Source organism: Gossypium hirsutum, chromosome D02 (genome assembly GCF_007990345.1).
Source record: "Gossypium hirsutum isolate 1008001.06 chromosome D02, Gossypium_hirsutum_v2.1, whole genome shotgun sequence".
NCBI classification, from domain to species: domain Eukaryota; kingdom Viridiplantae; phylum Streptophyta; class Magnoliopsida; order Malvales; family Malvaceae; genus Gossypium; species Gossypium hirsutum.
Window position 1 is genome coordinate 843031 of NC_053438.1, and position 13490 is coordinate 856520.

Here is a 13490-nt window from a genome sequence, read left to right on the forward strand (position 1 = left end):
CCATTGACCAATAAAATACCCTAAGCCATCCACCTGCTCCCAATTTGTTTCTTTTTTTCATTTTCACCTAATAATGGAAGGCGGTGGACCACCACAGGCGGCGGACACTGAGATGGCGGAGCAACCCAACCCACAACACCACCAGCAACAGCCGCCACAAATGGGAATTGGGTTGGAGAATATCCCGGCAACTCTTAGCCATGGTGGGAGGTTTATTCAGTATAATATATTCGGTAACATTTTTGAGGTCACTGCCAAATATAAACCTCCTATTATGCCCATTGGTAAAGGAGCCTATGGTATCGTATGGTAAACTCTTCGTCTTTCTGATTTCACCTTAGTTATTTGATTGGGTTTTGTTAATTAATGAAATTATGATTTTTAATTTTTTTTTCCCATTTTTTTGGGTAGTTCTGCGTTGAATTCCGAGACAAATGAACAAGTGGCGTTGAAGAAGATAGCGAATGCTTTTGATAACAAAATTGATGCTAAGAGAACACTTCGTGAGATCAAATTGCTTCGTCACATGGATCATGAAAACGTCAGTGAGTGGAAATTGATTTAATTCCCCCCCTTTTTTAAAAAGAAAAAAGCATTTAATTCGATACATTTGTTATTAATCCTTTCTGTATTTGGTATTTATATTTCCCTCTTTTTTGGCTGTGTTTTGGCTGTTTTAACGTTGTTGATTGATGGCTATGTTGCTCAAATTTAGGTGTGAATGTGGATATGGGTGCATTTGTTTTTTAACTAAAGTTTTTCATATATTTGAAGTATCATAACCTGTTTTCGTTTGCATTTTGAGGTGTTGAATATGTGGCCGACATAGGTACTTTAGCGAAAAACAAAGGATTCGAAGAATCATAGGTGTATTAAGTTAACTTTAACTCGAGAGTTCAACAGGGTTAGAGTTAATAACGTCTCATAATGATGAATGAGCTATGCTCAGGTGTTATTTCATACGAAAGTAGCTTATTTAATTCATTAGTGTCATTGGTTTTCCGCTTTGCATGGACATAATTAATACTTTTTCTATAATTATCAAATACATTCAATGTGCATCATGTTAGTTGTGAATGATTCAAGAGGGGAATTGCAATGATAAGTATTAGTTTATGCTGTTTTACAGCATTTGGAAACCTTGAATGAAGAACAGGGATTAAGAGCTTTTCTATGTTACCTTTAGCAGTTGGGTTATATTTAACATTAAAAAGCTTCAAAGCCCTTAAATTGTATTACCAAGTTGTAACACAGTGTTGTTTGATCCTACAGTGGCTACATTAATCTGATTATTATGTATAAATAGGATCCATGTAGGTAAAAGTATCATGGAGGCCGAATTGTATTTTGCCCCCTCTACTAAAAAAATGAGTAAAATAGTCTTTGTATGTTAGATTAAAGAGCAAACTGGACCTTCTGTTAAAATTCCGTCCATTTCTGTTGTTAAAAACTGGTATTTGTACGTTCACATGAGTTACACGTGGCATGCCATGTGTCACTGTCTAATTATATCATTAACCGCGTCAGTTTTTAACAATATATAAATGATTGAATTTTTTAATAAAAAGGACCAATTTGCTCTTTGTTCTAAGGTACAGGGATTAATTTGCCCATTTTTTAAGAAGGGGCAAAATACAATTTGACTCCTAGTACAAAATCTCTATGGTACTTTTACCGATCCATGTATAAGTCTTATTTGGGCAAAACTTGATTGTTCAATTGTTCAGGTTGATGAACAGGTTTGTCAGATTTGTGTTTGCTAATGCCAATGTTAGTGCTAGCAGTTTTTTGTTTGAACGTCAGTTTTCCCATCTAAACCTTGAAATTATATGATTAAAACTTTTTATTTCTTTGTACCAATTCTTTTTTCTGTAGTGATGAATACACAGAAACAACTATTATATTTAGAGAGAGACACACATAGGCGTGCAATCTCAATTTTGTTATAATTGTGAGTTAGTCTCATTCAGATTTTTCATTGCAGGTAGTTGCAATCAGGGATATAATCCCGCCACCAAAGAGAGAATGCTTTAATGATGTTTATATTGCATATGAGCTGATGGATACTGACTTGCATCAGATAATCCGTTCTAATCAAGCTTTATCAGAAGAGCATTGTCAGGTTCGAATTTTAACATTCGGTTGCTTTTTATGTTAAGAATCATATTCCTTAAATCACTAGTTTATATTGTATGTGATGTCTATATTGTTTATGAGAAGTTTGAAGTTTTATGAAGTTGTGTACATTCTGCCTTGTTCTGAGGAACAATGACCTTGGTTTTAGATCGGAATGATTACTGAAATTGAAATGATAAGCAAAAACGAAAACGAAGACACGTAGTTTTTGACTCCTCTATTTTCTTAGGTCTCTAGTTTAAGGCACCAAAGGCTTTGTACATAGGATTACGGTTGATTCAAACAATTTTGAAGGAAAGCATTGCAAAAAGTAAATCAACCTTCTTTCTATTAAATGATAGTTTTATTTATTTGTAATACGAAGTTCTAGTAATTTTAATCTTATCAGAATTTGAACTTGAGTAATGAACAAATGACTAAAAGCAGCACCATTTCTAACATAACTTGTCTCTAACTAATGGCCTCTTTTTTGTGTTCTGCAGTATTTCCTTTATCAAATCTTACGTGGGCTGAAGTATATACATTCTGCAAATGTACTGCACAGGGACTTGAAACCTAGCAACCTTCTCTTAAATGCTAATTGTGACTTGAAAATATGTGATTTTGGACTGGCTCGTGTTACCTCCGAAAGTGATTTTATGACAGAATATGTTGTTACAAGATGGTATCGTGCACCGGAACTTTTGCTAAACTCTTCAGATTATACTGCAGCTATTGATGTATGGTCAGTAGGTTGCATTTTTATGGAATTGATGGATCGGAAGCCATTATTTCCCGGACGAGATCACGTGCATCAGCTGCGATTGCTTATTGAGGTAAATTCTTTTTATCCTCCATCCAGTATAAAATTTTCTGAAATTCAAACAAATAAGTTGCTAAGTAGGTTCACTTGATAAACTAATAAAATGCTTGTAACATTTCACCATGAATGATTGACTCTTTGCGTGCAGCTGATTGGCACCCCATCCGAGGCTGAGTTGGGGTTTTTGAATGCAAATGCCAGGAGATACATCCAGCAACTTCCTCTTTATCACCGACAATCTTTCACCGAAAAGTTTCCAACTGTCCACCCTTTAGCTATTGATCTTGTTGAAAAGATGTTGACATTTGATCCTAGACTAAGGATTACCGGTGAGTTCATTGCTTGTGTTATACTTTTTCTTTTTCAATTCTCTTACGAAAGTTCGCCAGTGCATGCAAAATAGTCACCTTTTTTTAAGTTAATTTTTTCTTGCCTCATGCTTATTCCATCTCGCAATTCTTTTCACTCTTGAGTTGGAAATCAGGTAAAAGTACCATGAGGCTCCTCTATTTAAAAAATGGGTAAATTAGTCGCTGTATGTTAGATCAAAGAGTAAATTGGTCATTTCTGTTAAAAATTGCATTCTTTTGTACTGTTAAAAACTAAGGTGACTGACGGAATAACCAAACATAGATATGTGGTGTGCCACATGTACGGTATGTTGGCGTACACGAATCAGTTTTTAACTGTAGGAATAGATGAAAGTTTTAACAAAAAGACTATAGTTTGCTCTTTGATTTAACGTATAGGGGTTAATTTGCCAATTTTTTGAGTAGTGGAAGAAAAATGCAATCTGACTCCTACTATAGGGGCCTCCATTGTACTTTTACCTTGGAACTCATGTACCATGCTTCCGTATATCTTGCAGTTGAGGATGCACTAGCTCATCCTTACCTATCATCGCTGCATGACCTAAGCGATGAGCCTGTCTGCATGACCCCATTTAACTTTGACTTCGAGCAACATGCATTAACCGAGGAGCAGATGAAGGAGCTAATATATCGGGAAGCGCTTACATTCAACCCGGAATATGTGCAACCGTGATGATTTACATGCCATCTATTCGTCGATCGGTGTGGTTTAAAAATGCTTTATGATTGGCTCCTTCCTGTATATATGTTCCATCCATGACGGGATGAAATCTTGAATGGAAGATGACTTTAATTATTGGCAGAATGCGGGAAACTAAAACAGTTCTGTTGGTGTTTGTAATGGCTCTCTTGATTTCTTTTGTTGTTTAATCCGAGCGCTGGATATGTATTTAACATGAATATATTTAATTCTTTTAAAGGCTTTTTGTTTACTTGAAGGATCTTTGAAAAATTATACCTTTTACCCTTGTCGAAAATTAATAATTTAATTTAATTATTTTCAATATAAAATTTGTATCTTTGACCTTTTTCCTTTAAAATTAGAGCTCATGTAAAGGTAAAGGTTTTCTATTTGCTCTATGGACGTTTGAATCCGAGTAGGTTTTATGGTTGAACATTTGGATCAAATTAGAAAAATAAATGTAAGTTACATTTAAACACATTAAACCATTAGTAAGTGTATATTTTTATTATTCAACTTTACAAAGTTACAAAATGATCATTAAGTTATTCGAAAGTATTCATTTAAGTCATTGAACTATTTAAAAGTTTTTATTTGAATTACTAGGTTAAGTTTTTTTTTTCGTAGAAGTCCGATTAGTAAGCTTGAAATGACAACGATTGATACGGTGGATTAGTACCCATTAACGAGTAGAAGAATGTACCTTAGATTCAAGTTGAAATAATGATCAATGTCAGAGATTAGAGAGAAAGTTATTTGGATTTTGTTTGTAGATTTGTGATATTCAAAATTATTTCATAAAAAAAAATTTAGTTGTAAAAGAGGAGGGGAAGGAAAACATTTGATTAGTGCAAGCAGTATAAATAGAAATGCCATAGTAACTTATAATAAAAACTTTCAAAAAAATTTTAAATAGTTCAACGACTATTTTGTAACTTTCTGAAAATTAAAGTGACCAAAATATAAATTTATTAATAGTTTTAGTGACTTTGGATGTTGTTTACCCAAAAATAAAAGCCCCAAACTCAACCGACAACGTCACCAGCAACCACCGCAACAAACTGTTGGGTTGGAGAATTTTCCGGCAATTCTTAGGCACGGCAATAGGTTTATTGGGTATGATATATACGGCAAGATATTTAAGGTCACTGCTAAATATAAACCTCCTATTGAACCCATTGGTATGGGGGGCTATGGCATCGTATGGTAAACTCTTCTTCTGGTTCTGTATTGAATTACGAGACAAATGAAGAAGTGACATTGAAGAAGATAGCGAATGCATTTGATAACCTAAATTATGCAAAGAGAATTCTTCGTGAGATCAAGATGCTTCTTCAAATGGACCATGAAAACGTGTGGATAAACACTCTCCAAGCTCTCCTAGTATCATCTTCTTCCTCTCCTCCTCTACTAAAGGGCTGTTAGGATCAGTATTTGATTATAACTTGTCCTTTCTTTGTCCTGATTCATTTTTCTATAGTGATGGATACACAAAAACCTTGAGAGAGACACATGTAGAGAGAGCAATATCTCTTTTGTTATCATTCTGAGTTAGTCTCATTTGCATCTTTCATTACTGGTAATTGCGATCAGGGATATAATCCCACCACTCAGGATAGAATGCTTTAATGATGTTTATAGTGCTTATGAGCTGATGGACACTGACCTGCATCAGCTAATCCATTCTAATCAAGCTTTATCAGAAGAGCATTGTCAGGTTCGAATGTAGACATTTGGTTGCTTTTTATGAAGTTGTGTATACTCTGCCAGGTTCTGAGGAACAGTGACCTTAGTTTATGCTGGATATTTTGTGTTTCTGCCGTATTTCCTCTATCAAATCTTACGTGGGCTGAAGTATATACACTCTGCAAATGTTCTTCACAGGGACTTGAAGCCTAGCAACCTTCTCTTGAATGCTAATTGTGACCTGAAAATATGTGATTTTGGAATGGCTCGTGTCACCTCCGAAAGTTGTTTTATGACGGAATATGTTGTTACAAGATGGTATGGTGCACCTGAACTGTTGCTGAACTCTTCAATTATAGTGCAGCGGTTGATGTATGGTCAGTGGGTTGCATTTTTATGGAGCTGATGGATCGGAAGCCATTATTTCCTGGAAGAGATGATGTGCATCAGCTGCGATTGCTTTTGGAGGTAAAACTCTTTTTTATCCTCCTAAAACATGTAAGTTGCTAAGTAGGGGTGTCCAAAATTCGGGTAAAATCGAAAAAATTTAGTTAACCGAACCCGAAAAAATTCGGTTAACTGACCGAATTTAGTTAATCGAATTTTTTCTATCGGAAGTCAGTTAATTATTTTTTATTTTTTCGATTAACGGTTAATTCAGTTCGAAACCAGTTAATTAACCGAAATTTTTCGATTTAACCGAAAAAATTAATAAATAAAATTATAATATATAACTATTCACCTAAACCCAATTCAAATTTAAATATCCAACCCAACCCAATTACCAATACAACTCAATCATAAAAATTACAAATAATTTAATAAATAAAATTTTAAAGTTAAAACTAAAACTAAACTCTCTGCCAAAATCCCTAATTGAAAACTCCCAAAATCTCTGCCAAGCCAGCCACCTTTCGTCCGGCACTCCGGCGTCTACCAGGTTACCATCCTCACCGGCAAGTTGAGGTAGGCTTTTACTAGCTCAAGAGTACTTTCCCCAACTAAAGCCTCCATTTCTGCAAATTCTGTTTTAAGAATGAAACTAGAGAAACAATCTCCACATTATAAGCTAAGCAAAGGCTAAGGTTAGAGTCAAATTCCCTCCTTCCCTTCCCTGTCGCCTTTAGCTAAATTTCTTGCTTCGCTATACAGCTAAACATTATCGGCGAGTAGAAACTGATTTTTCTTCCTTTTGTTTGGCCATACAGCTATACAGCTATACTTAAGCTTAAGTAGAAACTGATTTTTCTTCGTTTTGTTTTTTTGGGGTTTAATTTGGTTTTTGGGATTCCTTTTTCTTTCCATTGATGGTATGAGCAGGGTTTGCGAGTTCTGTATATATATACATATATATATATATATGAAATGGTGAGAGGTAGGGCCAAGTAAGTTTCTGTACCATAAATCCCACTAGTAGTTAAATATATATATATAATTTGGGAACTCAAGTTAATCTTCTTATTCTCTTAATCTTAATGTCTTTTTTTTTTTTTTGATAATGTTGGCTGAATCTTCCTTACTTTTATTTTTTAAAGATCTCTCATGAACTGATACATAGAATCCATTGTAATTGCAACTATGCTCTATTTCTTCTACACACAATTGGATCGAAGTAGCTTTCCCTTTCCATAACATAGGTAGAGTAGAAACAGGATGCAACTTGGAAGACAGAGAAAAGTCCATTTAGGCCCTTCTTTTACAGTTCAACTTGAATCCTTATCGCAAAAGGCCAAGTACCTTTCCCTTTCCATAACTATAGAATCCAAACAACTAGCACCAAAAGGTAGAAAGTTTATCTTAAAGTTTCTTTCCTTTTATTCTTCTTCTTTCTTTTTGTTTCCTCTAATCCTTTATTTTTTTCCCTTTTAAAGAATTCAGTAATATTTAGCAATTGTGTGTGTTTTCCCTGTCATATTTGTGTTTAATATAGATTTTATATATATTCTTTTTGTGTTTGTGTTAACCGTTGATTTATGTCTACTACAACAAAATATCATGTATAATGTGTTAGGAGACTAGAGCTTAGACCATTAAAAAAAAAGACATGGAGATATCTTGATTTGCTTTTTTTCCCTGAAAAATTTGGGTTCTATTTGAGCCATGAACTGGTTAATACTCTTGGCCTTCTCTGTTCTTTCTGTCTCTTTGCCTTTTTCATATCAAGTAAATCTTGCAGTTCTTTTCCCCATCCCTGTTTTGCTATTCCTTTTTTTGGTCTAGATTGCAAATTAAGACTTGTTGCATTCCAGGTCTTAAAAGCTAATAGTATCAATCAATTAAGCTAAACTCAACTTCTTTGTTTACTTTTTTTTTTCCTTTTAGCAAAGAAAATTGTAGTCCGGAAATCAAGATTCGAATCCAAATTTATAAAATTTTAACTTTTAGGATATGAACTAATTAAATTAAAGCTCGAACTCGATTTTTTATTATGTATATATATTTTAGTGCAAAGGAGATAATGGTCTTGTTTATAGATTTTGAAATTTAACCTAAAACTCATTAAACATCATTACCTTGATTAAAAGCAGCGGTATGAATGAAGTGAATTCAAGATTATCTGAATTCATTTTGGGTCACATATCAGATGGAAACTTTGGTTAGATAATACAAAAGGAAGCTAAATTTCTTGCTTCGCTATACAGCTAAACATAATTTATCGCTGCTTTACATAAAAAACCTAAAATTGTGGCGGTTCAAAAGATTATATTAATCTCTCACATTTTTAACATAATCCAACTCAACTATGTTTTTTGTAAAACTCAACATCAAAATATGTTTAATATTTATATACTTTTTTTTCTTGCAGAATGTCAACCGAACCAACATCTATTAAGGGTAGTGTTACACCTCCTACTTCGATAGATTCTGAAAATTCGGGAGTTGGAGCTTCAAGCCAAACAAAGGGGACTACCGGGAAAAGAAAAGCCACTCCTCAAAGGTCAGAAGTTTGGTCTCACTTCACTAAGATTATTAATAGTGAATGTGCAAGTAAGGCTAAATGTAATTATTGTCAAAAGGAATTTTGTTGTGATATGAAAAAAAATGGTATAGGGTCATTGAAATATCATATTGGTTCATGTAAGAAAAATCCTAGTAATGTTCAAGGACAACTAGTTTTACCTAGAAAGAGAGTTGAAGGGGGGAAGGAAATTTTTCAACTTGGAGATTTGATCAAGAAACATGTAGGAAAGGATTAGCACAAATGATTGTGATTGATGAATTACCTTTTAAGTTTGTTGAAAGTGAAGGTTTTAAGAAATTTATGTTTGTGGCATGTTCTAGGTTTCATATTCCTTCACGAACTACTATGATTAGGGATGTTTATCAATTGTATTTAGATGAAAGGGTCAAGATAAAACAACTTTTGAGAAGTTCTTATTCTAGAGTTTGCTTAACTACTGACACATGGACTTCTTTGCAAAGAGTTAATTATTTGTGTATCACTGCTCACTTTATTGATAACGATTGGAAATTGAATAAAAAGATTTTAAACTTTTGTCCAATTTCTAGTCATGAGGGTGAGTACATTGGGATGGTAATTGAGAAATGCTTGTTGAATTGGGGGATTGATAAGTTGTTTACTGTTACTGTTGATAATGCAAATTCAAATGATGTTGCTATTGGTTATTTGAGAAAGAAATTTAACCCTCGAGGGGTTTAGTTCAAAATGGTAAATATCTTCGTATGAGATGTATGGCACACATTGTGAATTTGATTGTTGTTGAAGGCTTAAAGGAAATGAATAAATCTGTTGAACGTGTTAGGGGGCTGTTAGATATGTGAGACAATCTCCAGCTAGATTACAAAAGTTTAAGGAGTGTGTTGTGGTGGAAAAGATAGAGTGCAAGAAGACGTTGTGTCTTGATGTTTGTACTAGGTGGAACTCGACTAATTTAATGTTAGACACTGCTCAGAACTTTGAGAGAGCTTTTGAGAGATTTGAGGAGCAAGATACAAACTTTAGGGCTGAACTTGAAAGGGGAGAGGGTTGGCCTAGTGTGGATGATTGGAATAATGTTAGAAACTTGAGGGATTTCTTGGAACACTTTTATGAATTCACTTTGCGTATTTCTGGCACTTCATATGTCACGTCCAATAATTTTTTGGATGAGCTTTCTGAAATTGATATTCTTTTACGAGATGCTCAGTTAAATAGTAATGTTGCTTTCAATGTTATGGCCATCAAGATGAAAGAGAAGTATGATAAGTATTGGGGTGGTATTGATAAGATAAATTTGCTTATGTTTGTTGCTTGTGTTTTAGATCCTAGGCAAAAACTAAAGTACCTTGAATTTGTACTTAGTGAAATGTCTAGTTCTGAAAAAGCTTGTGAAATGATGCAAAAATTGAAGGAATCTTTGTATGAATTGTTTGATGAGTATAAGCCTCCACTTCATAGTACTTGTAGCCAATCGAGTGTGCCAACACATGTTTCTCTCGGTGAATCACAACAAAAAATGAAAAGGCGAATACAAGCTTTGTATAAAAAGCGTGAGTTGGAAATTTGTGGTGAGGATAAAACATCTGAGTTGGATAAATATCTAGCTGAGGCTAATGAGGGATTTGTTGAAGATTTTGATATTTTGTTGTGGTGGAAAGTGAACAGCCCTAGATTTCCCACTCTTTCAAAAATGGCCAGAGATTTGTTAGCTATACCGGTTTTTACGGTTGCTTCAGAGTTTGCATTTAGCACCGGGGGACGTGTGCTTGATCAATATAGGAGTTCTTTAACTCCTAAAATTGTACAAGCCCTTGTGTGTACTCAAGATTGGATTCGACAATCATCATCACAAGAAGACATCAAAAAGATTGAAGAACGAATTCAAGAGCTTGACAAGATTGAAAATGGTATATTTATTTGTTTTATTTTAATAGCTTCAATTTTTTACCATATCACTACTACTTATTTAATTAATTTAATGTTTAGACTTTTCTTAGAATGCATCAGAACCTACCCTAAATTCATGAGCTTTTGTGAGTTGAAAGATATGCTTACTATCTTATTCTTGTTAACTTATAATCTATTCGTTTGTTTAAATTATTTGATTTTTTTAAATGCGTATATTTCTATTATATGCTAAATTTTTACACGTTTTTTTTTGTGTAGGTTTAATGCAATTGGAAATCTTTTGGAGAGAAGAAATGGATACAAATGGAGAATATTAAAGACTTGCATTTCAATTATGTGTTAATTTCAAGACTTATGTAATATTTTTAATTATGTAGTTATTCAAAGATTTATGTAATGTTTTTAATTATGTAGTGATTCGATTTGGTTAATTCAGTTAATTTGGTTAATTTGAGTAATTCGGTTAATTTTGTTAATTCGATTAATTCGATTAATTCGGGTAATTAGTGTAATTTGATTAATTCAGTTAATTTTTAACCAAAAATAAAAAAACATATAATTTTCAGTTAATTCGGTTAATCGACAGAATTAACTAAAAAAATTTCGGTTCGGTTAATTTTTTAAAAAATTTCAATTCAATTAACGGTTAAAAATCTTGAAAGGTCGGTTAATTCAGTTAATGTTATTTCGGGTCGGGTAACCGGTCGTTTAACCTACTGAACAACCCTAGACGAGTATTTTGGAGAAAAGAAAATAGACGTAATTTCAAAATTAACCCTTCATGTTTGTAACTTTTGTCAATTTAACCCTTATTTTTTAAATTTAAATTTGATTATCAACATTTTAAAAAGAGTCATCATATAAAAAATAACAAATATAATAAAAGCTTAATAAGATAAATGTTCAAAAAAAAAAATACTAACTGTTCGATGGGCCCATATTACCCTTCACTTCACATTTTCGAGGTTTTCTTTCTGGGTTTATATGAAAGATTTTTTCAAAAATTTTATAAGGACAAGATTAATTTAATCTATTTATTATTGAATGGATCAATTTAGCCTCTATACTATTTTAAAAATAGAATAAGTTCAAATTGTAACAAAGTTAACATTTACTATATGAAAAAATATCTTCAAAATCATTTTTTTTTTCAATTACAGTTCAATTCTAAACAAAATATTTCATCTATAGAACCATAAAAACTTCAAAAATATTAATGATGTTAAACAATAAATATTAACTCTATTCTAATTTAACATTATTTGATTTTTTTAATAATTCAGGGACTAAATTGATTCATTTAATAATAGAGAGACTAATTTCATCAAATCCCTATAATTGAGACACCTCTTAATTATACAATTACCTTTTTTATTAATAACAAAGGGATAATATCCAATCCTATACTTCTCAATATTTAAACATTTAACGACAAACGTCAACCATAAGACAATATAAACTTGGACTTACGAATACTCAATACACATACATACATACATACATACATACATACATACATACATACATACATACATACATACATACATACATACATACATACATACATACATACATACATACATACATACCATTAAGTCTTCAGACAGGACCTCATCAGCTTGTTGAGCTCTTATTTTTTGTTGATTTGCTCTTCTTTTTCTTATTTCTTCTAGATTTTGACTTCAATATTCTTGATCTTCTCTCTTCATCATCGCTATTCGAAGATTCTGAGGACGATGATGAATCAGAGTCAGAAGAGGAGGAGGAGGAACTTGAGCTACAGTCCCAAGACTTCACTTTTGACCGCTGTGTAACCTGAGGCTTAATCGGTTAAACTGAAAAATGAATGGTCTAATCGATACCATAAAAATAGAGAACCGTTGAGAGGGTAAAAGAAAACTAGTCGAATATGGTAAAAATTAAGTAAGGTTAAAACATGTTATAAGTTTCCGTACTCTTCAACAACTTGAAATTTAGTTCTTACATTTTTATTTTCAGAAATTAAATTCCTCTACTTTTGAGATGTCAAAAATCAGGTTTAACCGTCCACATTGCTAAATTTTCTTTTGTTAAATTCTGGTTAATTACGATATTTTTTTAATTATATGGCTACCAATTGAGGGGTTTTTTTTTTAAATTCAAAATGAAATAATAACAAATTTAACCTAGAAAGTTTTGCAATCTTACCAACTAGATTTGAATTTTGAAACCTAAAAAGTAGAGAAAATAAATTTTTAGAAATAAAAGTACAAATAATTAAATTTCTAATATTTGAAAAATACAAAGACTTAAGAAATATTTTAACCTTAAAAATACATAAAAGGAAGAGAAATTGCTTGAAAATATGGAAAGGGTACAAACCATGGCATCTTCCATGTCTTCAGATCCAGCAGAAGAGCCATGCTTTGGTCTTTGCATAGCTTTGTAAGCTTGGTTTTTCTCCATTTTCAGATTTTAGAAACACCAAATAAACAATAATTTGCTTAGCCACACAAGGGAAGAAGAAGTGAAATTGATTCAAGGGAGACCATTTTCAGAAATGATATTTATGGAACATAGAAATTAAATTATACTTCACTCATTTTTCTAATACATATGGACCATACACCACTTAACCAGACAATATATATTTTGTTTCCTAGCTAAAACCCAAATAAATAAGGATAAATGATGACACAATTTTCATAAGTTTTTATTTTAGGCATTCGGAACTTTTTCTATCATTTGAGGCTCTCTTATTACTATCTGTTTTCATTCTAGTCACTCTATGATATTTCTGTTAACAGAAGCCGAGATTGTCCTAATGACTAAAATGAAAACAAATAGTAAGAGGAGTGTCTAAAATGAAAACTTATAAGTTGGGTGACCATTTGTGTAGTTTACCCAATAAATAAATAATAAATAATCTTTTTTAGGCATAATGATAAATGTAGACTTTAATGCTTGCATATTTTGTTAAGAGTT

The 13490-nt window shown here is 32.5% G+C and overlaps 3 protein-coding genes across 9 annotated transcripts; 2 read left to right on the plus strand and 1 right to left on the minus strand.

Moving 5' to 3' along the window:
• The first annotated feature begins 15 nt into the window (after positions 1-15).
• LOC107903096 (mitogen-activated protein kinase homolog MMK1-like) lies at positions 16-4044 on the plus strand. The gene is made up of 6 exons (NM_001326924.1): positions 16-309; positions 412-541; positions 1985-2122; positions 2619-2951; positions 3087-3267; positions 3807-4044. Exons 1-6 carry the CDS (start codon positions 74-76, stop codon positions 3980-3982), a joined length of 1194 nt encoding a protein of 397 aa, NP_001313853.1. The 5' UTR covers positions 16-73; the 3' UTR covers positions 3983-4044.
• A 2419-nt stretch (positions 4045-6463) lies between these two features.
• On the plus strand, positions 6464-10957 carry LOC107903077 (zinc finger BED domain-containing protein RICESLEEPER 2-like). Of its 3 annotated transcripts, none has more exons than XR_005909999.1 (3): positions 6464-6643; positions 8484-8615; positions 10785-10957. XR_005909999.1 is itself a non-coding variant. In XM_016829143.2 (3 exons), exons 2-3 carry the CDS (start codon positions 9574-9576, stop codon positions 10841-10843), a joined length of 1011 nt encoding a protein of 336 aa, XP_016684632.2. In that variant the 5' UTR covers positions 6486-6643; positions 8484-9573; the 3' UTR covers positions 10844-10957. The 3 variants fall into 3 exon arrangements, 2 of the variants coding, with proteins under 2 accessions (XP_016684632.2, XP_040943876.1); XM_016829143.2 differs by having other exon boundaries at positions 6486-6643; positions 8484-10525; XM_041087942.1 differs by having other exon boundaries at positions 6627-6762; positions 8484-10525.
• Positions 10958-12095: 1138 nt separating this feature from the next.
• Positions 12096-13088, minus strand: LOC107906125 (protein FAM133). Of its 5 annotated transcripts, none has more exons than XR_001686675.2 (2): positions 12888-13088; positions 12096-12332 (listed from the first exon to the last, which is right to left on the minus strand). XR_001686675.2 is itself a non-coding variant. In XM_041087944.1 (2 exons), the coding sequence occupies exons 1-2, from the start codon at positions 12969-12971 to the stop codon at positions 12141-12143; spliced, it is 291 nt and encodes a 96-aa protein (XP_040943878.1). In that variant the 5' UTR covers positions 12972-13088; the 3' UTR covers positions 12096-12140. The 5 variants fall into 5 exon arrangements, 1 of the variants encoding a protein (XP_040943878.1); XR_005910002.1 differs by having other exon boundaries at positions 12096-12341; XR_005910000.1 differs by having other exon boundaries at positions 12096-12361.
• Between the last annotated feature and the right edge of the window lie 402 nt (positions 13089-13490).

Coding starts and splice junctions, on each gene's coding strand:
- LOC107903077 (XM_016829143.2), top strand. CDS start 9,574: ATGTTAGACACTGCTCAGAACTTTGAGAGAGCTTTTGAGAGATTTGAG. Junction 10,526..10,784: donor GCTTGACAAGATTGAAAATG/GTATATTTATTT, acceptor TTTTTTGTGTAG/GTTTAATGCAATTGGAAATC.
- LOC107906125 (XM_041087944.1), bottom strand. CDS start 12,971: ATGGAGAAAAACCAAGCTTACAAAGCTATGCAAAGACCAAAGCATGGC. Junction 12,348..12,887: donor AAGACATGGAAGATGCCATG/GTTTGTACCCTT, acceptor TAACCGATTAAG/CCTCAGGTTACACAGCGGTC.
- LOC107903096 (NM_001326924.1), top strand. CDS start 74: ATGGAAGGCGGTGGACCACCACAGGCGGCGGACACTGAGATGGCGGAG. Junction 542..1,984: donor GTCACATGGATCATGAAAAC/GTCAGTGAGTGG, acceptor TTTTCATTGCAG/GTAGTTGCAATCAGGGATAT. Junction 3,268..3,806: donor TCCTAGACTAAGGATTACCG/GTGAGTTCATTG, acceptor TATATCTTGCAG/TTGAGGATGCACTAGCTCAT.